The sequence below is a fragment of the Mustela nigripes genome, chromosome 11 (assembly GCF_022355385.1).
Source record: "Mustela nigripes isolate SB6536 chromosome 11, MUSNIG.SB6536, whole genome shotgun sequence".
In the NCBI taxonomy this organism is placed as follows: Eukaryota; Metazoa; Chordata; class Mammalia; order Carnivora; family Mustelidae; genus Mustela; species Mustela nigripes.
Genome location: NC_081567.1, coordinates 38,672,808 through 38,694,507, shown reverse-complemented (window position 1 = coordinate 38,694,507; position 21,700 = coordinate 38,672,808). Strand labels below are relative to the sequence as shown.

At 64.5% G+C, this 21,700-nt stretch overlaps 2 protein-coding genes across 9 annotated transcripts; both read left to right on the top strand.

Moving 5' to 3' along the window:
* Positions 1-59: 59 nt before the first annotated feature.
* Positions 60-16,091, top strand: WDR90 (WD repeat domain 90). 4 transcript variants are annotated; one of them, XM_059415808.1, is made up of 42 exons: positions 60-167; positions 555-645; positions 805-982; positions 1,085-1,193; positions 1,357-1,527; positions 1,771-1,885; positions 1,973-2,040; positions 2,379-2,464; positions 2,571-2,780; positions 3,191-3,259; positions 3,834-3,944; positions 4,025-4,170; positions 4,243-4,300; positions 4,716-4,834; positions 4,960-5,103; positions 5,188-5,318; positions 5,392-5,508; positions 5,728-5,963; positions 6,139-6,278; positions 6,481-6,611; positions 7,017-7,147; positions 7,502-7,663; positions 7,858-7,986; positions 8,250-8,380; positions 8,458-8,498; positions 8,649-8,780; positions 8,900-9,082; positions 9,415-9,512; positions 10,131-10,233; positions 10,349-10,470; positions 10,645-10,804; positions 10,901-11,091; positions 11,180-11,348; positions 11,447-11,558; positions 11,704-11,875; positions 14,061-14,183; positions 14,335-14,509; positions 14,605-14,735; positions 14,845-14,988; positions 15,061-15,180; positions 15,267-15,351; positions 15,793-16,091. In XM_059415808.1, the coding sequence occupies exons 1-42, from the start codon at positions 158-160 to the stop codon at positions 15,990-15,992; spliced, it is 5,454 nt and encodes a 1,817-aa protein (XP_059271791.1). In that variant the 5' UTR covers positions 60-157; the 3' UTR covers positions 15,993-16,091. The 4 variants fall into 4 exon arrangements, with proteins under 4 accessions (XP_059271791.1, XP_059271788.1, XP_059271789.1 ...); XM_059415805.1 differs by lacking the exons at positions 60-167; positions 555-645; positions 805-982; positions 1,085-1,193 and having other exon boundaries at positions 1,443-1,527; positions 11,180-11,339; XM_059415806.1 differs by lacking the exons at positions 60-167; positions 555-645; positions 805-982; positions 1,085-1,193; positions 3,834-3,944 and having other exon boundaries at positions 1,443-1,527.
* On the top strand, positions 16,069-21,549 carry RHOT2 (ras homolog family member T2). Of its 5 annotated transcripts, none has more exons than XM_059415811.1 (19): positions 16,069-16,097; positions 16,609-16,667; positions 16,744-16,825; positions 16,950-16,993; positions 17,676-17,729; positions 18,120-18,172; positions 18,247-18,355; positions 18,508-18,609; positions 18,691-18,789; positions 18,891-18,999; positions 19,087-19,207; positions 19,392-19,476; positions 19,561-19,703; positions 19,789-19,889; positions 19,978-20,108; positions 20,191-20,271; positions 20,383-20,505; positions 20,595-20,797; positions 21,034-21,549. In XM_059415811.1, the coding sequence occupies exons 1-19, from the start codon at positions 16,091-16,093 to the stop codon at positions 21,158-21,160; spliced, it is 1,833 nt and encodes a 610-aa protein (XP_059271794.1). In that variant the 5' UTR covers positions 16,069-16,090; the 3' UTR covers positions 21,161-21,549. The 5 variants fall into 5 exon arrangements, with proteins under 5 accessions (XP_059271794.1, XP_059271796.1, XP_059271797.1 ...); XM_059415813.1 differs by lacking the exon at positions 16,069-16,097 and adding an exon at positions 16,402-16,513; XM_059415814.1 differs by lacking the exon at positions 16,069-16,097 and adding an exon at positions 16,483-16,513 and having other exon boundaries at positions 16,614-16,667.
* The last annotated feature ends 151 nt before the right edge of the window (positions 21,550-21,700 follow it).

Genomic DNA, 21,700 nt, shown 5'->3' with positions numbered 1-21,700 from the left:
GCCGCGCCGTCGCGCTTCCGACCCCGTCGCGGTCACGTGGCGTCGCGCTCAGGACGGCGGGCGTGGCGCCGTTGCCAGGCGGCCGTTGCTAAGCGCGCGCTGCTTGCCCAGCGTGGAGCGCGCGGTGGCCGAGGCGGGAAGTGCGAGCGGCTACGCCATGGCGAAAGGTACCCGCGCGCTGTGGGCCGGGGCCGGGGGGCCGGGGATAGGGTGTCGGTGCGGAAGGGGGCGGGAAAGGGGCCCGGGGGGGCGAGGGCCGGGGTCGGGGCGGCGGCGCGGCGGAGGCCGGGGGTCCGCGGCGGGGGGACGGGGCTCGGGGCGGGAGGTAGTCCGCGCTGCGGAGGCCGTGGTCGGTGGGAGGACGCGGGATGGCGCGCAGTATCGCTGTAGCCGCGCGCAGAGAGGGGGCGGGTGGAGCCCAGGCCCAGGCTTTGGCCCCTCCCTGGAAGATGTGGAGGCTGGCCACGCGACGCCCCTTCTCGCCGGCGGGGGCCTGGCATCTGGGGACGCGCCTTCCCGCTCGCTGGGGTCCTCACACCTTCCTGGCTCCCTAGTGTGGCAGCACCCGTTCCTCAACGTCTTCAGACACTTCCAGGTGGGCGAGTGGAAGCGCTCCACTAAGGAAGGCGATGTGGCTCCAGTGACGGGGGGGGGGGGGGGGGGGGGGGGGGACCCGGCAGCCGCCCTCGGGACCCTGTCTAAGCCCTACTGAGAAACCTGTTAGAACCACCCAAGGGTCCCGCCGGTGGTGCCCTTCCTGGCGTCCCTGGGTGGACCGAGCTGCATCCCCTTTCTCTGTCTTCAGGATAAGACTCTGAAGTGCACCGTGTACCGCATCCGGGGTCCTGTCTCTGCGGGCAGTTACATCCAGCTGCCCAGAACCAGCACCCAGTCTCTGGGGCTGACAGGCCGGTTCCTGTACGTGCTCTTCAAGCCCCTGCCAGCCAAGCACTTCATCATCCACCTGGATGTGGCCACCGAGGTGCCGAGCTTGGGGAAGTGGGGTTGGCGGGGGTGCGGGTGCAGGCTCGCAGCACCTCTCGCAGCCCCTCTGGTCTCCTCACGGTCGTGCTCTGCCCTGCAGGACAGCCAGGTCATCCGTGTGTCCTTCTCCAACCTCTTCAAGGAGTTCAAGTCTACGGCCACGTGGCTGCAGTTTCCCTTCATCTGTGAGGCTGGGTTTTCTTTAAAAGGTGATGCCGAAATGGGGCGTGAGTGGAAGCGGTAGCCCTGGAGTGGTGGCCTGAGAGCAGAGAGGGAGGCGGGGGGCATGCCATGGTTGGGGCTGGCCAAGTACAGAGTGCCGTGGGCTGGCTGGTGAGACTGTGGGCGCTGATCTCGGCTCATGCTCTTCAGAGCCGGGCGGTGTCGCTCCCTCTGGTCCCCGGTGGACATGCCTACAGCTGGACTTGCGGGACGTCCTGCTTCTATACCTGAACCGACGCTACAGCCACCTCAAGAGTGTCAGGCTGTGTGCTAGTCTGCTGGTGAAGAGCCTCTACACCAGTGACTTGTGCTTTGAGCCTGGTGAGTGCCGCGCTGATGCCCCCGCCCGTCCCGCTCTTGTTCTCAGCAGGAGGGGCTGACAGCCGGGCTCACGACAGAAACACATATGCTGTGTAATCTTGGAGCACCCCCAGCAACCGAGGCACCTGTCGGGGGCAGGGGGTGGTTGTGGCTGGGCTGGTGGCATCTGGTGTCGAGACTTGCCTGGGCTGGAAGAGGGAGCGGGGTGGGCCTCCTTCCCTGGACTGGTTCTGTCCTCTGTAGCTGTCAGCACTGCTGAGGCGCGGCGGGCGAAGCTGTCTGTCGTACCTGTACCGCGAGAAATGGCATTCCCGGTGCCAAAGGGGGAGAGCTGGTATGACCACTATGTCCACATCCGGTGAGCGGCTATGCCCATCCTGCGGGAGGCCGGCAAAGGGACGGCGGGCTGGTCGCTGGACGCTGACTTTCTTTCCACCCTGTCAAGGTTTCCCAGAGACAGCTTCAGTGCGTCCTCCAAGCTGGTTCAGAAGAGCTCTTCACCTCCTGAGGCAGGTGGGCCTGTGAGATCAGCAGGGACTGGGCTCTGGCCTGCAGGCGCGTGGAGTTTCACGGAAGGGGGTGTTGATACTGGGGGTGGGGAACCTGGCAGTGGGGTACCCACAGGGCCCAGGGCTCGCCTTGAGGCTGTCCTGAGATGCCGGCTCCGTGTGGGAGGTGTAGGTGCTTGGTGTTCTCAGCCTTTCCAGGTAGGAGGGTGTTGGGGGGCCCGGGGTAGAAAAGTGGCCTGCGGCTGTGGCTTGGCAGGAGTGGGTGAAGCCCTGGGACCATGCTGTCCCCAGGCCTTTGTGCCCTCTGCTGAGCAGCTCCTGTGGCCTCTGGCTGTATTCCAGACTTCCTGGGGCGTGCGCCGAAGGTTCTCTCTCACCCAGTGGCTTTCAGCAATCCCCTCCAGGACCGCGTGCTCTCTGTGGTGCAGGTGTTTGGCCCCGTAGCCATGAGTGCTCCTGTGTTCTTGGGGGCGGGGCTGGAGGGTGGCAGCCTCGGGGTGCTGACAGGCCCTTGTGCCCCTGCTGTCTTGTCAGGCTCCCTCAGAGCCCAGGCCCCTTCCAGAGGTCAGCGTGTTCTGTGAGCGCTCAGAGCTCCCCAGTGTGAATGGCCCCAATGACCGTATCCAAGAGCCCTCAGCCGGGCCGGAGGTCACTGGCAAGCATGCAGCCGGCAGGGGTGTTCACGTGCCCACTCCTGAGCGAACTGTGGTGCCCGTGGCCCCAGAGGGTGTGGCTGTGCACGAGGTCAGTGCCTACTCTGGGGAAGGTGAGGGGTAAGCTGTTTCACCATCGTGGGTGAGGCCTAGATGAGGTGTGGGGAAGGTCTGCTGGGTCTCTGAAACCTGTCGTTATCCAGCCTTTCCACGGAAAGCAGCATAGGCAGGAGGTGGCTTTAGACGAGAGTCTCTTCCCACAAAGGGTCCGGAGGCACTAGGTGATCCATGGATGCCTTGGGCTGCAGGCAGGGGCTGGAGCTGGGCTCCCCAAAGGGTCTGGCACTGAGGCCAGGTCCTGTCTTCCTGCCCCGGTGCAGCTGGCAGAAGCCCCTGGGACTACGTTGCTTCTCGGGAGGGAGGAGCCAGCATGGGCTGGTGCGGCCCCAGTGGGCAGGAGCCTCACCTCCTGGGGTCTCAGTGTGAGTTTGCCTGTTTCAGAGCCTTCTCCCGGATCCCGTCCTGCGGCTCAAGGGAGTCATCGGCTTTGGGGGCCACACCACCAAATGGGTGAGGGGTCCCGTGCTCTTGCTGGGTTGCATGAGTGTCAGTCACACAGAGGGGGCAGTGGGAAAAGCCTGTGTCTCACCAGCGTGGTTACATGGACGTCTAAGCGTCCTCAGGGTATAGAGTCTCTCCCCCCACCCCGCGGATTCCTGGCCTTGCCAGTGTCTGTGCACGGCCCTGCGTTCCCTTGGCAGAAGCACGGGCACCCCATCCCGGTGTCCGTTCCTTCTGTCCGGAGCGCAGGCCGCGTGACCATGGGCCTAGGTGCAAGAGCTTCCCTAGCCCTGAGAGTTCGCACATGTCCTGTGAGGCTCTGATGCTTGTCTGGTGTGTGGGGCTGGTGTGGACACCGGTTTTGGGTCTGTGGCCCTGTGCTTGCCAGGTCCTTTTAGACGCGGTCTGAGTGTCTGTGGGTCCTGGTGTTTCTCTACCTCGACTCTGGAGTTTCTAATACTGGAGATAGGATTTGGGGACATCCTGCTTGAGTGTATGCTCCTGACACGTGGGGGTTGTGCTGGGATTGGGGTGGGCGGAGGCTGAGCAGCCTCGGACGTCCGGGTCTGGCCCTTGTGCACAGGCTCTGTGGACCAAGGACGGCGCTGCTGTGGTGTATCCCTGCCACGCGGCCATCGTCGTCCTGCACCTTGACACCCGGAAGCAGCGCTGCTTCCTTGGCCACACGGACAAGGTGGGCGCCCCCCGCCTATCCCAGGGGAAGTTCATACCTGCGGGCCCAGTGCCGTTCCCTCAACGTGCTGCCTCCTCCAGGTTTCTGCTCTGGCTCTGGATGGGAGTGGCTTGTTGCTGGCCTCGGCCCAGGCCCGGCCCCCCAGCATGCTGCGCCTCTGGGACTTCCAGACCGGGGAGTGCCTGTCTCTGTTCCAGAGCCCAGCCCATGCCCTCTGTTCCCTCAGGTGGGTGTGGGGCCTCGGCGAGGGGTGGGGGGCCAGCCCCAGCCACGCTCACTGCTTCCTTTCCGTCCGCAGCTTCTCCGACGGTGGGGCGCTGCTCTGCGGCGTTGGCAGGGACTGCCACGGGAGGACGGTAACAGGCCCGGGTTGGGGGCTGGGGTGGCCGTGCCAGGCTGCAGGCAGAGTCCAGGCACTTAGGAAGCAGAGCTCCCCTGCCAAGCCCCTGCCCCTTGTGCTTTCCTGTGCTCTCAGGCCCATGCTCAGAGTCAGTGCTGTGCCCGCTCTCTCCACGGGCCGCATTTGGCATGTCCGCCTTCCTGAGGTCAGGTGTGTCGGAGTGTCCCGTGTTTCAGCACAGGTCCGTCTCTGCTTGGAGCTCAGGATTTTCTCTGTTCCCATAGATGTGCCCAGCCTGAGTGGAGAAGTCCAGGGGGACACTTACAATTCTGGCCACCGAGCACTCTTGCGTGGGAAAGGAGAGCTGAGGCTTGGGGGAGGCCGAGCAGGGTGGGGGTGGGCTGCGGGCGCTCAGTCTGGGCCTCTTGCAGGTGGTGCTGGCCTGGGGCACAGCCCAGGTGGGACGAGGCGGTGAGGCAGTCCTTCTGGCAAAGGCACACACCGGGGTTGACATCCAGGCATTTGAGGTGGCCTCTTTTGACGAAAGCAGGTGATGGTGCTGTCCCTGTGCTGCAGGAAGGAGACCTTGGTGGCCCGTGGGGGCGGAGCCTGCGGAGCCTGCTTGCTGCTCCCTGGGTTGGGGACCCCTTGTAGCATCACGTCTGTGCCTCACAGGATGGCATCATGCGGGCAGGGCAGCGTGCGGCTGTGGCGGCTGCGAGGGGGGGAGCTGCGTTCCTGCCCTGTGGACTTGGGGGAGCATCGCGTGCTGGAGTTGACTGGTCTGGCCTTTGGACAGGCCCAGGATGGTCATATGCTGTGAGTCCTGCCCTCACTCCCATGGCTGGCTGGGTTCCCTTCGCACTTGTCCCTTCAGCCCTTACCTGTCACCTCCCGGAGCAGCTATGTGTGCAGTCGTAGCGGCCACATCTTGGAGATCGACCCCCGGCGCATGGCTGTGCGGCACGCACGCCGGCTCCTACCCGCACGGCCCCCTGATGGCCCCGCCTCACAGAAGCAGGCGTTCAGCTCGGGTAGGTGGATTTTCTGCAACATGGGCGGGGGGAACTGCGCTGATGCTGTGCTCTGACCCTGCCCATTCCCTAGGCCCTGGCATTTCCATCAGCAGCCTCAGCGTTTCCCAGGCCAGATGCGCCGTGGGCTCTGAGGACGGTTACCTGCGCCTCTGGCCGCTGGACTTCTCCTCTGTGCTTCTGGAGGCAGGTGGGACCGCGAAGCCGTCTCGGCGTCAGAGCTACCATGGGAGGGCCGTGTCCCTGGGTCATCCCCTGGCTAGACTTCAGCCCAGGGTTCCAGGGGGTCGAGTCTTGAGGCCAGGAGTGGTGGTCATCGGGGAGCCTGCCTGTTCCTGGCCCACAGACAGGTGGGTTTGCCTCTGTGGTAGCAGGGGCCCGGGAGCTCACTGAGCCACACTGTGTGCAGAGCACGAGGGCCCAGTCACTTCAGTGTGCATCAGCCCCGATGGTCAGCGTGTGCTGTCCGCCACGTCGTCCGGCCTCCTGGGCTTCCTGGATGTCCCATCCCAGGAGTACAGCGTGCTGGTTCGCTCCCACACCGCTCCGGTGCTGGCCCTGGCCACCGAGGGCAGCCGCAGCCAGCTGGCCACAGTGTCCCAGGACCACACTGTCCGCGTCTGGGACCTGGTGACCTTGCAGCAGGTGGGGTGCGGCCAGAAGGGTGCCATCGCAGAGGGAGGGCCCGAGGGCCAGTGGGCGGGGTGAGGCAGGCGTGGAGCCTTGGGGGCCTGTGGGGCCACCTGGAGAGATGGGCTCTCAGGCTCTTGAAGCCCATGTAGCCCCGTCCCTACCCGGCCTCATGGACCCTGCCCTTCAGCTTTATGACTTGCGGTCCCCTGAGGAGGCCCCGTGTACCGTCACCTTTCACCCCACGCGGCCAGCCTTGTTCTGCGGCTTCAGCAGTGGGGCCGTCCGCTCCTTCAGCCTGGAGGCTGCTGAGGTGCTGGTGGAGCACAGGTGGGTGCCCGTTGGCTCCGGCCTCACAGATCCCCGAGGTGGAAGCTGAGGTGGCACGTGGGCAGCGGGGCCGGGCAAGGAAGGGCCGTGCACAGAAGCTCCAGCCCTCTGCCGCCCCTGGGGTGCCGAGTCAGGAGCAGCTGGGAGAGGTGTGGGTGGTGCGGCACAGGGCCAGGGCAGCGGCTGTCCCTGTGTGGCGTAGGTGTCACCGAGGACCCGTCACTGGCCTGGCCACCAGCCCCGACGGCAGCCTCCTGTTCAGCTCTTGCTCCTCGGGCACCTTGGCCCAGTACCAGTGCGTCAGCGCCCCATGCCGCGTCTTGCGTGTGGCAGGTGAGGCCCCCACGCTGCCCCTTCCAGCCTCCTGACCACGTCCTTGTCCTGTCCGTGTGGGGCGGGGCTGGCCCACTGCCCGCAGCTCCCAGGTTAGCGTGGTTTTAGAACTTAGTGCTCCCCAGCATGAAAGGTCATTGAGGGTCTGTGCCAACCCTGCCGTGGGAGGAGGCGAATGGCCTGACTACTGGGTGGAGGTCGGGTCAGCCGAGCATGTGTGTTCCCTTTTGTGGCCACTTAGTAGTGGCCACTTGGGCCGGTGGTGGTCCCTTTGGCAGCTGGCCGTGGTCCAGGAGGAACCCCAGCTGGTCCAGTGGTAGCTCGTGCCCACTGGTGTCCATTCCCACAGTTGGGGGTAGGTCTGGGTTCCCCGCAGTTGACTCTGTGCCCCCACACTGCCGGCAGCTAACGTGGTGTGCCGGGACGCCCACCCGACCCCCAATGCCCTGGCGGTTAGCGGGGATGGCCGCCTGCTGGCCTTCGTGGGCCCTTCCAAGTATGTGGTGACCGTCATGAACGCAGCCTGCCTAGAGGAGGTGAGCGAACTGGAGTCTTCTGTGTGTCCATGCTGGCCTGGCCAGCACACTCTGCATGTGTCCCCAGCCGGGGACACGTGACTCTTCTGGTTCCTTCAGGCTGGAGGGTGGTAGGGAGGGACAGGGCTTCTCCTTGGGCCTGGGTAGAGTGCGAGGGAGTCGAGGGGGCAGGTGGGAGGTCACGCTGACCCCGAGAGGGTCTGATCCTTGCTGCCTGGACTCAGAATGTGTAAGCCGCAGGTGGGCAGGAGTGCCGAGCAGGTGCCTGAGGCGACTCCTTTTCTGTGCTTGGGCTCTGGGGGTGCGTGCTCCACCTGGAGGCTGGGCCAGCGGCAACTAGCTGCCCTCCCCCAGCTGCTGCAAATCGATGTCAGCGCCCTGGACCCGGCCAGCAGCTGCCTAGACTCAGCTGTGGCCATCTGCTTTGACCCTGGACCTCTTGGCCACCTGCTGCTGTCCACATCCTCTCACACAGTCACGGTGCTGGATACCGCATCGGGCCGTGTGGTCCGGGAGGTGAGCCCGGGGCTGTGGTCAGCGTGTAATCTCTTCTCTCCACACCCCAGCTCTATGCCTGCAAGGGCCGTAAGGAGGGTGGCCCTGGGCCACCTGCTGCTCCTTGGAAGTGGCAGTTCTCGCGGAGGGAGACTTCCTTTTGGGGGGGTCTGTGATTTCTGGTCTCTCCTCACCGACCAGAGTGCTTCTTGCAGCTGCCAGGCGTCCACGCTGTGGCCTGCCCCTCCCTGGCGCTCAGCAGGGATGCCCGCTTCTTGCTGATGGCCGCCGACCGGGCCATCAAGGTGTGGGACTACGTGACGAAGTCCTGCCCCAGCTGCCAGGTGGGGTCCACAGGCAGGTGCCCGGTAGGTGGGTAGGAGGGAGGGCGGACAAGACGCCCCCTGCTCCCCAGTGCCTGCTGGGGCCTGCAGCCCCCGAGAGTCGCCTCCTCCTGTCCCTATCTGGTGGCTCAGGACTGCAGCCGGGCCTGCAGGATACATCGCCCTCCTGCAGTGGGACGCGGTACTTCCACCCGGTGTGCCAGGGGACCGTGGCGCCGTAGCTGTGCCTCCAGGTCTCTTTGTGTGACTACCATTGCCCCCAGGTCTATATTGGCCACTCAGAGCCCGTACATGCCGTGGGCTTCAGCCCTGACCAGCAGCAGCTTCTCAGCGTGGGGGATGCCATCTTCCTTTGGGACATTCTGGGTCCCCCAGAGAGGTCACCCCCAGGAAGGCAAGTGCCTGCCCTCGAGCTGCGTCTGCTGGCCTTCTGCTACCCTCTTCCTACCCGGTCTCTCATTGCCTCTGCAGTGCTGGAGACTCGCCTGCGGCCACCCCGACCTATACAACTAGTGAGTGGCCCCACCACAGGGGCAGGCTTTGTGGTCATCTCTGGGGCCAGCTCTGCCATCTCTGTGGGTGGCGTAGGGCCCTTTCCTTTCCTGGGGTTCCTAGTGCAGAACTGGGGGTGTGTGGCCCAGGCTGGCTTCTTTTGTGTCCAGGCCTGGATGCAAGGCAGCTGGAGGACACGGTGTGTGGGGCCAACGGGCTCCCCCGGCAGCAGGTGCCTGAGCCATCCCCAGCATCCCCGCTCCAGCCAGGCGTCTGTGTGGGGTCCCTCAAGGGTGACAACGGTAGGGCAGAGAGCCCCGGAGAGAGTGTCGAGCGCATCTCTGCTCCAGGTCGGGGAGGGGTGGGGCGACAGCAGAGTCCTGCCCCTTCCTCTCACGGCTCCCTTCCGCCTTCTCCCCAGGCGCCTTCTCCTTGTCGGATGAAGAAGGAGTCTCTGAAGAGAGCCACAGCCCCGCGCGACTCTGTCAGGCCTCATGCCTGCCCATGCTGGTGAAAGAGGCCAGCAGGGCTGGAGATGGGGTCTGGGGGTCTCCAGGGGGCCCCTGGGGCCTCAGCATGGGTCCCCACCCCCATAGCTGGTCCAGTAAGCAGAAGAGGGGCGGCAGGACGGGGTGGGGATACTCGTGATGGACTGCGGTCTTGCGTGGGCTCCTGGTGGCCTGAGGGAGGCCCAGCTGCCGGACGGGCCGAGGTTTACTCTGTGAGACAAGCTGTGTTCCCTGCAGGGCAAGTAGGCTCGTCTGAGGCCCCAGCTGGGCCGGGCTAGCAGTGGGGTGTGGCCTGCCTGACCCCCTGCGTCTGCTGTGGGTTAGACATGTGTCCTGCCCAGCGGTGCCTGGTGACTGTGTGCAGGGAGGGGTCTCTGAGGGGTTGTGGGTGCTTTGATGTTTCGAGGCCTCTTCCTTCCCCGGTCAGGTGCTCACAGTGTCAGCAAAGCTCAGGTCCACCCCTCTGCTCGCCCAGACTGCTACAGGCACTTCCTGGCACGCTATAAGACCCCCCTGCTGGCCAAGGTCAGTTCGGGTGGGGGGTGTCATTGCAGGCCCTTCCACAAGCAGACGCCCTACGGGCCCAGAGGTGGGGGTGGCATGGCCTGGTAGTTTTCTGGAGTGTCCTTTTCCCCCGGGAAACTCGGTTTCTTGGGGTCTCCCTGGGGTGGCCTCCAAAGCTCATAGCTTTGGTGACAGAGCTTTGATGTAGATCTTAGTGACAGGTTTCCTGCAGGTGACTCCTCTACCCTGTGCCCGCACTCTGGCTTGGCTGGCCAGGGCTCTGGCTGTCCTGAAGACGCCCATAGTGGCCCCGGGTGGTGTCCTGATGAGCCCTCCCTTTGGGCCCTGGCTCCTTCCCATTTCCTCATCCTGTGCCCGTGCCCTCCCCAAGGTCTGCCTTGGGCCTTGCTGCCCTGCCCAGCCTCCCTAGATGCCAGGTGCCTCCCACTTGCGCTCTGCCGGCTTCTCGTGTGGGTTCTGGGACCTGTGTTCCTGCCATTTGTCTCCATCTTGGAGCCTGCACCTCCCAAGGCTCCATCCCAAGCTCCAGCTTGATCGGGGAGAGGTCGAACTGGGGATGGGGGGGCAGGTGGCTGGGCACCGTGCCGGCACCCTAGCGTCCTGTCCGTGTCTTTGCAGAGTGCCTCTGTGTCCAACACTGGCGTGGAGCGTCTGCTGCTGAAGGTCATCGTGGGCTACAACGGGAATGGCCGCGCCAACGTGGTCTGGAAGCCAGATACAGGTGGGGCCGCTGCACACCCTGGCTCCCAGCCCAGCCGCGGCAGGGAGGGCCCAGCTCTGTCGGCCCTGGGACGGGCCCCAGCGGACTGGCTCAGGGGTGCCCTCCCTGCCCACAGGCTTCTTTGCTTATACATGCGGCTGCCTGGTGGTGGTGGAGGACCTGCATTCTGGTGCCCAGCGACACTGGCTCGGCCACCCCGAGGAGATCTCCACCCTGGCCCTCAGCCACGGTGCTCAGGTACCAGCCCTGCATCCTGTCTTCTCCACCCAGGGCTGGGCCTTGAGAACCGCAGCCGGCTCTCCCCTCCAGAGCGGGACGAGGGATGCTGTTCCAGCCTTCCCTCCAGCCAGAACCGCAGTGGGACTGTGGGCCACTCTGTTCTGGTTGACTGCCTGCTCTCCTGCCCGCCAGGTCCTGGCCTCAGCCTCGGGCAGCTGTGGCACTGCCTCCCGCTGCCACATCTGCATCTGGGACGTGCCTGGGGGCTCCTGCCGGTACTTCCTCTCTTACCACAGGACCGCTGTGCAGGCTCTGGCATTTTCGCCAGACGATGAGCTCCTTGTCACACTGGGTCAGTTGGGGTATTGGGAGGACAGTGGCCTCTGGACTTTGCTGCCTGTCCTGAGACTCCTGGGCAGCTGATGCAGCTACCATGTGTCTTCCCCAGGGGACTATGGCGACCGCACTCTGGCCCTGTGGAGCACGGCCACTTATGAGGTCCTGTCTTCCACCCGCCTCCCGGAGCCAGTGCACGGTGTGGCCTTTAATCCCTGGGATGCCAGTGAGCTGGTCTGTGTGGGCCAAGGTGCCGTTAGTCTGTGGCTCCTACAGCGGCGCGGGACCGATGTCAGCCTCCAGGTGCCAGGGTTCAGAGGCTGTTCCAGACGATGGGGTCGGGCTGGGTCCCAGGACACTGCTGACCCCTGCTGCCCTCATGTCCCTTCAGGGACACCGAGTGCCCATCCCCGAGGAGGTGAGGGCGGGTGAGCTGACTTCGCTCTGCTATGGGCCCGTACCTCTGCTGTACTGCGGCTCCAACGCTGGCCAGATCTGTGTCTGGGACACAAGTGCCGGCCGCTGCTTCCTGGCCTGGGAAGCCGACGACGGTGAGATCGGTGGGTGCCCAACAGCGTCCCCACGGCCCCTTCCTAGGAGACATCAACTGGAGCTCTGGGTGCCTGGGGCAGGGCTCATGCCGCCTCCTGCCTCCCAGGAGTGCTGCTGTGTTCGGGTGCACGGCTGGTCAGTGGCAGCAACACCAGGCGGCTGCGCCTCTGGGCGGTGGGGGCCGTGGCGGAGCTGCGGTGCGAGGGCTCACGAGCCAGGTGAGCTGCCGGCCGGCTGCAGGGCTGGGGAGGGGGAGGCCGGTGTCTTGCAGCCCAAAGATCAGGGCACATCCCCAGAGCCCCAGGTCCCTGAGCTGTGGCTCCCACCGCCCCTTCAACCCCCTGCCCCCACCCTCCACCCCAGGTCTAGCTCTGTGTTCATGGAGCGTGAGCTGACCTTGGACGGGGCTGTTGTGAGTGCGGTCTTCCACGACAGCATGGACATGGGCGTGGTGGGCACCACGGCAGGCACGCTCTGGTACGTTAGCTGGGCCGAGGGCACCAGCACCCGCCTCATCAGCGGCCACAGGAGCAAGGTGAGGGCATTTCCACCCTGGACAGAGGCAGGGCAGTAAGCCACACGGGCTCTGCTCTGCTCCTCCCTTCCCTGGTTTGCTCCAAGGCCAAGACCAGCAGTCCGGTGGGTTTGTGTAAGTGGCCCAGGCAGTCTCCAGGTGAGGAGAGCCTGGAACTTTGTGCTAACCCTGTCCGCACAGGCCTTGCATGCGTCCCCACCCGGGCCTTTTGGCCTTCTCTGTCCTTCTTAGTTTGTCCTTTTTTTCTCTTAATCTATTTGTTGAAAAAATGAGCTGCTTTGTCCTGGAACCTCCCACCAGTTCAGCTGGACCTGCCTCTAGGCCCTTATGTTCCTGGGGTCCAAGAGCGCTGGAGGCCAGGCCAGGGTCTGGTCCAGGGCTGCTTGCCGTTGGCGCTGTGCTCGTAAAATGGCCCCTGCTCAGCAGGGCCTGCTGGGTGACCAGGAGAGACGGCCTCGCAAGCTTGGTTTTTTCCAGGCGGCACCGAGGCGGGAGTGCAGGGTGGGTGAGTTTCTCCCTCCTGGGCCGGGTCTCCTGAGTGCAGGCTTGGTTCCTCGGCCGCCGGTGGGGGTCTGCGAGTTCGTGAGGCTCTGTGCACACTGCTAGGTGGGAATGTGGGTCCAGCTTCCTCGCGGTCACTGCTTCTCATGATGCCCTTCAAGCCCCGTCTTTGGCCAGGGGCAGGTTCTTCGAGTTGGTTCCCAAATCCTTTTCCTTTTTTTTAAATCTCGTTTTAATCTTCGTTTGTTCTGACATAATGGTTGTCATCAGAGGAACTTGGATGGGGGAGTGTCGTGTGCTGCTTGTGGATTTTTGGTGGCAGCTCTGTGTTCGGATACGAAGTACACACCATAGCCCTTATCCACTGGGGATCTGTGGTTTTGTTATCTTCAGAGAATTGCACGACCCTCACCACAATCCCATTTTGGGGCATTTCCCCTCCCTAAAAGGAAGCCCCTTACCCTTTAAACCACCCGCCCGCCCCAATTCCCCTGCCCAGCCCTTGGTACTCCCTGGCCGACTCTGTTGCTGTGGATTTAGCTGTTTTAGGCGTTCCTGTCCGTCTGCCCTCTCTCAGCGAGCACGGGGCCCTCCAGGTTGTCTGTAGCACAGCTTGTGTCAGTGCCAGACACGGCTCCATGTCTGTTCACCTGCTGGCACACGGGCCCTTGGGTCCTACAGCCTTGACCGGAGCTGGTGGTCACTGGTGACGTCCCTCTCGTGTGGAAGGACAAGGTGTCCCAGGGTCCCCTCTGCGGCTCCTTGTAGAACCGGACTCGGCTATTCCTTCTCAGAGTCTGGGGGCCCCTCCTGAGGGAAATGGACGTAGGGGTCGTGGTCCAAGTGCCAGAGGGGCCTGCCGCTGCTCAGCCGGACAGCTTGGTTCTTTTTTTTTTTTTTTTTTTTTTTTTTTTGAGTTTTTATTTATTTGACAGACAGAGATCACAAGTAGGCAGAAAGGCAGGGTGGGGGGGTGGAAGCAGGCTCCCTGCTGAGCAGAGAGCCCAATGTGGGGCTCGATCCCAGGACCCTGGGATAATGATCTGAGGTTTTAACAGAAGACAGAGGTTTTAACCCACTGAGCCATCCAGGCACCCCCGGTTACTTTTTTCCACATGACGTATTAGGAGCTCGCATTTATCCTTGAAATTCACGTCCGAGTCTAGAGCGTGCTCTTGTCCTTTGTGGACACATGGCTTTTGTGTCTACTGTTTCCTGTGTTCCTGCCTGGGCTGTCTTCCTCCACCTTCTGTGTGCAGCTCCCGGGGACATGTCCTCACCCATCGTCATATCACCACTTTTTAGGGCCAACCAGAACGGTCCCTTCTGTGCTGTCTTAGCAAGTGAGCCATCAGGTTCCGTCCCACCCAGGTGTCATGTGGGGATACTTGGGACAGAGGCCAGGACGGGTTCTTGATGCCACGTGGAGGTGGTTGGGGCCAGGCAGGCTTGTGCGAGAGATGGTGCTCTCTTCAGAAAGACCACCTGGGGCATCCGGCGGGCTGGGTCCGATGAGTGTGCGAGTCTTGATCTTGTGGCTATGAGTTTGAGCCTCATGTCGGGAATAGAGTTAGGTTAAAAAATAGAATCTTTTAAAAAACAAAAAACACCTGGGGCTGCCGTGTCTCTCCTGTGCCTGAGGGCCCCGCAGCCTCAGCGCGGCCGGCTGGCTGGCTCCTTGCAGGTGAATGAGGTGGTCTTCAGTCCCAGCGCGTCCCACTGGGCCACGTGCAGTGATGACGGGAGTGTGAGGGTGTGGTCCCTGGCCAGCATGGAGCTCCTGATCCAGTTCCAGGTGCTGAACCAGGTACCGGGGGCCCTGAGGGCCGAACCAGACCCCCCTCCTAGCCCCTGCCTGGTCTCTGTATCCTCCCTCGGTGTCTATCCCAGCCTTGGGGCTGGGCCCGTGTTCCCCACGCCCAGGGGAGTGCCCGTGTCTTCCTCCTGTGGGCCCCCAGAGTTGCCTCTGTCTGGCTTGGAGCCCCCCCTCCTGCAGACGCCCAGAGCAGCAGCAGGTGGCGGCTGGCTACAGTGACGGCACCCTGCGTGTCTTCAGCGTCACCCGCATTGCCATGGAGCTCAAGATGCAACCCCACCGGGCTGCGCTGACGGCCCTGGCCTACTCCGCCGATGGTGAGCAGTGGGGCCCATGGGGCCTCCGTGTGCTCACCCATCTGGGCCGGGGGCCAGGGGCTTGCAGGGTAACGTTGTGGCCCTGTCTGGCCCAGGTCAGACCATCCTCTCTGGAGACAAGGATGGGCTTGTGGCTGTGAGCCGCCCCTGCACAGGGATGACGTTCCACATCCTGAGTGACCACCAGGGCGCTCTCATCTCCACCATCCAGAGCACAAGCAAAGAGGTGAAGTAGCCTCATGAGCCGGCAGGGCCTGGCCTGGGGGATGTTGGCAGGGGAGGGAGATTGGGTAGGGCAGGGCGGGAGGCACCCACCAGCCCTTCCCCCACCCCAGTATGGAGACTTCGGGTCAGAGGGGGCCGACCTGTGGCTGGCTGCCAGCTCAGACCAGCGCATCAGCATCTGGGCCGCTGACTGGCCGCGGGGCTGCTGCGAGCTCGTGGACTGGCTCAGCTCCCCATCGCCCACGCTCACGGAGGTAAGGGTCCTGGGGGCACAGGGGTGGGGGGTGGTGCCCGCCCATCTGACCAGTGTGTGTGCTCCTCCCCAGGCTCCCAGCCATCCCCCGCCCTGTCTCGTGGCCTTCTGCCCCTGGGACAGGGCGCTGCTGGTGTGCGCGGGCCTCAGCATGCATCCAGAGCTAGTCTTCTACAACCTTCACCAGAAGCAGGCATGTGTACCCCCCACCCCTGTGTGGTGCTGGGAGCCCGAGGGCCCCAGGGCTGGGGAGGGGAGAATCACATTCACTGTCCACAGGTGGTAGAGAGGATCCCGCTGCCATTCTTTGCCGTGTCCCTGAGCCTGTCCCCCGGGGCCCACCTCGTGGCAGTTGGCTTTGCCGGTGAGTCCTGGTGCAGTGGGACTGAGGGGAGCCGAGAGGCTTGCCCGTGCCCCACCTGAGACTGTTCTCACCTCAGTGCCCCAAGTTCCTCATCTCTGCAGTGGGGCGAGGACACACGCCCAGGTGCACTGTAGGGTCAGAAGATGAGGGGTGTGAGGTGCTGACTGTGGGACCCAGACCCAGGGCCTCAGCAGAGGGACTCACTGGCCTAGCTTGGGGCCTTGGAAGCCGATGGGCTCTTCATTAGGTTTGGTGTCCCTGGTCCCAGCTTCAGCGGTCCCTGGGGTGTGGAGGACACAGGGCTTTGAGCACATTTTCTTCCAGAGGCCCCGGCACTGGGACAGGGCGGGGACCCCGGGCCCCAGGAACTACACAGTCACGGGGTGTGGTGGGTGCAGCCCTCTGCCTGCCCAGCCCCAGCCCCATGCTGTTTGCCCCCAGAGCGAGTGCTGAGGCTGGTGGACTGTCAGTCGGGGGCCACACGGGACTTGGCCGGCCATGACGACGTGGTGCAGCTGTGCAGGTTTGCCCCGTCCGCCCAGCTGCTCTTCTCAGTGGCCCACGGTGACATCTTGGTGTGGGAAGTCATGGGCCACCGGGCCTCCGAGCGGGCCTTGAGCTCAGGGCCTCCGCCTGACTGAGAAGCAGGGATGTCCGAGGGCCTCCTGCTGAGCCAAGAAGGCCTGGGTCTGTCCACGCCAGAGGGCCTGGGATTGTCGGTCATCGAGACCTTGAACTTATGGAAGGTGCTTGCTGGGCTCTTCACCTGCGGGCTCTCTTAGGTCTCTACCTTGTAAACTTTAAATAAACGTGGGTGTTGCATTCTGGCGTATGGTCAGCTGGTCACTCCAGGCTTGAGCGTGGCCTCCACCAAAGGCTCCACCTCCTGCTCCCCTTGCAGGAGGGGGCGGGGCGGACCTGCAATACCCAGTGTGTCCGCGCGGTGGCGCTTTCGCACGGCTGGGACGCTCTGGCCCGCTCCGTTCGTGCGGTTCGGCAGGCGGGGGGCCGGAAGTGCGGGCGGGAGCCGGAAGTGCGGGCGGGCGGGGGATCGCTGGTTGGGGTCGGGACTGGGGTCGTGACTGGGGCTGGGGTCGGGGCCGGGGCCGGGCCCGTGCAGCCGCCATGAAGCGGGACGTGCGCATTTTGCTCCTGGGCGAGGGTAGGCGCCGGGCTGGGGAGCCGGGCGGGGGTCTCGGGGCCGGGGCGGGGGCGCGGCGACCGTGGCCTATGCGCTAACCGCGCCGCCCCGCGCAGCCCAGGTGGGAAAGACGTCGCTGATCCTGTCGCTCGTGGGCGAGGAGTTCCCCGCGGAGGTGAGAGGCACGCGCGGCCGCAGCCCCCGGTGCGGGTCCCGGGCCTCGGGCCGCCCTCACGCCGCGTCCCCTGCAGGTCCCTCCCCGCGCCGAGGAGATCACCATCCCCGCAGACGTCACCCCGGAAAGGGTGCCCACGCACATCGTGGACTACTCAGGTGGAGCCGGCCGGCCGCGCTGTGCCCTGGGGGCGGGGTGGGGGCGGGCTTCCGGCCGGTTCCCCGCCGGCTCCCGGCGGGCTCCGCAGCCCCGGTGTCTCCCTCCCTCCCTCCCTCCCCGCAGAAGCCGAGCAGACGCCGGAGGAGCTCCGGGACGAGATTCACAAGGTGCGCTGTGTCCCTGAGGGCTGCGCCCCCGCTGCTGCCTGCGGGGATTAGGCGGAGGAGCTCAGGGGCCCGAGGCCTCGCTAATCCTACCACTTGTCGGGTTCCCTGGGCTCTCCCTGCCGGTCGCTGGAGAGGAGAGGGACTGTGCTACTGCATGGCTGGCCAGCCCGCTGGCTCTGGGGAGAGGTGACCCCTTACCCAGGCCTGTGCCCTGACTGCCTGTGCCACCATCCTGTAGCCCAGGGCACTGCTCTGAGCTGCTGAACTACAGCGGGTGCCCTGAGCCAGGCTCCAGGTCACCGCTACCCACCTGTTACCAGGAGCACCTGCGTCCCGGGGCATCACTGGGCTAGGGTGAAGGCCTCGGCTACCCAGGAGCAGCCGCCTTGTCAGTCCTCCCTTGAGTCTTTGTCTCTTCGTGCCTGCAATGACCCAGGAATGCAGGGCTGCTGCCCGGTGCCCAGTTCCAAGGCTGGAGGCCTGAGCCTTGCGGGAGACCCGGCAGATCTGGCGGCTCCCGAGGAGGGGGCGGGAGGACTTGTCAGGAGGAGCAGCTGACAGTGTCTGGGGGTCCCTGGCTGTGGCCGGGTGCTGAGGGGGGTGGTTCCAAGGCCTCTGGCCCCAGCAGGTGGCGTGGAGCCGGAAGCCTGTGCTCACGCCATGCATCACCCCTTTCCCACAGGCAGATGTGGTGTGTATGGTGTACGACGTGTCTGAGGAGGCCACCATTGAGAAGGTGAGGGTGGGAGCTCCTGCGCCGCACGTCCTTGCCGCTGGCACCCAGCCCCGTGTTCTCTGAATAAACTACAGATGGACACAGCTGACCCAGGCCTTGGGCTCTGGGAGCATGTGGGCAGGAGTTCCTACGGCCCTGCCTTCCCACAGAGCATGTGGGTGGTTAGCAGGACTGTGGCGGGGGCTGCCTCGGGCTGCTGATTCCAGGTTCCTTGGGGGTGTTTGGGGACTGTTAGGATCAAGTGAGGTCCACCTGCCTACTGTTCTCTCCAAGTGGTCAAGTTTGCGGTGTCCAGAACTTGGTTCCTCAGCGGGCCTTGACTTCCCCCAGTCCAGGCAGGAGTTCCAGACCAGGACCTGCCTGTGCTCACGGCTAGGTCTTTCTTCTCAGATACGAACCAAGTGGATCCCACTGGTGAATGGGGAGACCAATAAAGGTTCCAGGTAACGGGCAGGGCCCAGGTGGGTGCAAGCCACTGGTTCCCCCATCCGCGGTGACCGCTGGCCTCTCCCTGCAGAGTCCCCATCATCCTGGCAGGCAACAAGTCAGACCTGCGGCCGGGGGGCTCGATGGGGGCTGTGCTGCCCGTCATGAACCAGTTCCCTGAGATTGAGACATGTGTGCAGGTGAGCGGGCGGCTAGGGCGCGTGCCCGGGTGCTGCCGGCCTCTGGACACCCCAGGCCTCCTGGGAGAGAGCCTGTGCCTGCCTCTTGTCGGGGGGCCCTTCGCGTTTGGTGGTATTGGTCACGTCTCTGCGTCTGTCCCCGTGGCCCCCAGTGCTCTGCCAAGAACCTGAGGAACGTCTCGGAGGTGTTCTACTACGCGCAGAAAGCCGTGCTGCACCCCACAGCCCCACTCTATGACCCAGAGGCCAAGCAGGTGGGCAGCAGGCTCTGGGGAGGCGGCCAGGCCGGCGGGAACGGTGGCGCAGGACACGCGCTGAGCCAGCTGTCTCTGCAGCTGAGGCCCGCATGTGTCCGAGCCCTCACGCGTATCTTCAGACTCTCGGACCAGGATTTGGACCAGGCGCTCAGTGATGAGGAGCTCAACGCCTTCCAGGTGCGACCCCCCTCTCTGCTGGTGCTGCCCATCCCTGGAGGGCACAGGCAAGCACTCACTGGGAAAACTGGCTAGCTGATGGCGACTTCCCTCGGGGGCAGAAATCCTGCTTTGGGCACCCGCTGGCCCCTCAGGCCTTGGAGGATGTGAAGACAGTGGTGTGCAAGAACGTGGCCGGAGGCGTGCGGGATGACCGGCTGACCCTGGACGGTGAGTCTGGACGCCCTGCCATGCCCTGGGAGCAGCAGGGGCCTGCCGGTGCTCAGCGCTACCTGCCGTCTGTCTCTTTCGGAACAGGCTTTCTGTTCTTGAACACGCTTTTCATCCAGCGGGGCCGTCATGAGACCACGTGGACCATCCTACGGCGCTTTGGCTATGGGGACACGCTGGTGCTGACCCCAGACTACCTTGTCCCGCCGTGAGTGGGGGCGGGGCTCCCTGACTGTGGGGAGTTAGGATGGGACAAAGCAGAGGGCCCCTGCCCCGACAGCATCCGGCTGCCTTCCTGCTGCGGTGTTTGGCTGAAGGCTGGTGCGTGGGGAGCATGGTGGGCAAGGGGCTCCCCCGGGACCTGGGTACCGGACTGCCCCGCCTCCCCACAGGCTCCACGTGCCTCCCGGCTGTAGCACCGAGCTCAACCACTTTGGGTACCAGTTCGTGCAGAGGGTGTTTGAGAAGCATGACCGGGTAAGGGTGTCGTGAGTTCTGCCCTGCACCGCCGCGATCCCGCCCGCCTCCCGGCCCGTGTCACCGTAGCCCCTTTGCCTGCAGGATCGCGATGGCTGCCTCTCGCCTGCAGAACTGGACAGCTTCTTCAGCGTGTTCCCCGCTACCCCGTGGGGCCCCCAGCTGCCTCTCGAGGTCTGCACCGAGGCGGGCCGGCTGTCTTTGCATGGGTACCTCTGCCAGTGGACGTGAGTTCAGCCCTCGCCCATGGGAACACTGCCCATGCTGGCTGCTCGGCTTTGACCCTGCGCTGCCCGCCCCTCCCGCCCTCAGCCTGGTGACCTACGTGGACGTCCGGCGTTGCCTCGAGCACCTTGGCTACTTGGGCTACCCCACGCTCTGCGAGCAGGACTCACAGGCCCACGCCATCTCAGGTGGGTGCCCGCCCCCCCCCCCCCCGCGCCCCGCCCCCCCCCCTGGCACCCCCCCTCTGTCACACTGCCCCTGATTGTCCATCCGCAGTCACTCGTGAGAAGAGGCTGGACCAGGAGAAGGGGCAGACGCAAAGGAACGTTCTCTTGTGCAAGGTGGTGGGGGCCCGCGGAGTGGGCAAGTCCGCATTCCTGCAGGCCTTTCTCGGCCGCAGCCTGGGGGTGAGCATCTGCAGGTGGCGGGCGGGGGCTCTGGGCAGCGTCTGGGCCAGCGAGCTTCAGTCATCTCCCTTCTCCACGCCAGGACACCAGGGAGCCCGTGGAGGGACAAGCTGTCTATGCCATCAACACGGTGCAGGTCAACGGGCAGGAGAAGTACCTGATAGTGAGTACTGGGGTCCCTGGGACAGACCCTGGGTCCACGCTGGGCTGTGCTGTGTCACCATGGCCCACGGGGCTGGCCCTGCACCCCTTCCTGAACCCAGGCTCTGTCTAGCTGTGTGAGGTGAGTGCGGATAGCCTGTTGGCCACTGCGCCCGATGCCACCTGTGACGTGGCCTGCTTAGTGTTCGACGGCAGCGACCCTGGGTCCTTTGCACCATGCGCCAGTGTCTACAAGGCAAGTTCCCCCTGGCAGGTCCCTCTGGGGCAGTCCCCATGCCTCGGCCGCCTGGGGACGGTCCCCTCATGCAGCCTCTCTTTCTGCAGCGCCACTACATGGACGGGCAGACCCCTTGCCTCTTTGTCTCCTCTAAGGCTGACCTGCCTGAAGGCATCTCTCCGCCCGGCCTGTCACCCACAGAGTTCTGCCGCAGACACCGGCTGCCCACCCCGGCCCCGTTCTCGTGTGTGGGTCCAGCTAAGCCCAGCACTGCTGTGTTCACCCGGCTCGCTGCCATGGCCGCTTTCCCGTGTGTACCTGCACGCGGCCCCGGGGTGGGAGGCTGGGCGCCGTCCCGGGGAACCAGTGGTCCCTGTGGCCCGGAAGGCAGGGCTGCTATAGCGTCGAGGCCAGAGTCACTTGGGTGCAGGGTGGGCCCTGTGCCCACGCGGACAGAGAGCAGCCCCAGGAGGCGGGGCGGAGGCTCTGACAGCGGGCATCTGGGCAGCACCCCTGCGGCACCGCCAGCCAGCCTCTTTCTTACAGACACCTGGTCCACGGGGAGCTGCACACCACCTCCTTCTGGCTGCGGGTGACACTGGGGGCCATTGGGGCTGCTGTCACTGCTGTCCTCAGCTTCTCACTCTACAGGGCCCTGGTGAAGAGCCGGTGAGGCCACCAGGATACTGGTGTGGGGGCCACCTGCTCGCGGGGTCTTCCTTCTGTCTCAGCTGGGCTTCTGGGACACTGTCCACTGGCCTTCCTGAGCCCCAAGGACAGGGCCTCCAAGTCCTGGCAGCCTGTGTTCCTACCCAGCTGCAGATACCAAGCACCACCCGGTTGGGGTATCACATGTTGGAGGGACTGGGCGTCCTGGGTGAGGAAGCAGGAACCCCAGACCCACATGTTCTCGGGGTGGCATGAAGGGGGTCAGAACACTCAACTCTGGACCAAAGGTAGGGGCGGGGGAACGACGTGGTTGAGCATCTCAGGGCCTCCCTCACTCCTCCCGGAAGACATGAAGCGGGGTCTCCTGATTAAACTTCACTTATATCTTTTGCACCTGGGATCCTGATTTCTGAAGGCGACTTTTCTCGAATCTACAACACGTCTTTTGTCTCAGCGTGAGCTGGAAACCTCACTCCTGAGCCACACACCCTTCTCCAGGCCTGGGTCCCCATTCTGAGGTCTCCCTCAGGGCCCAGCTGTGGTC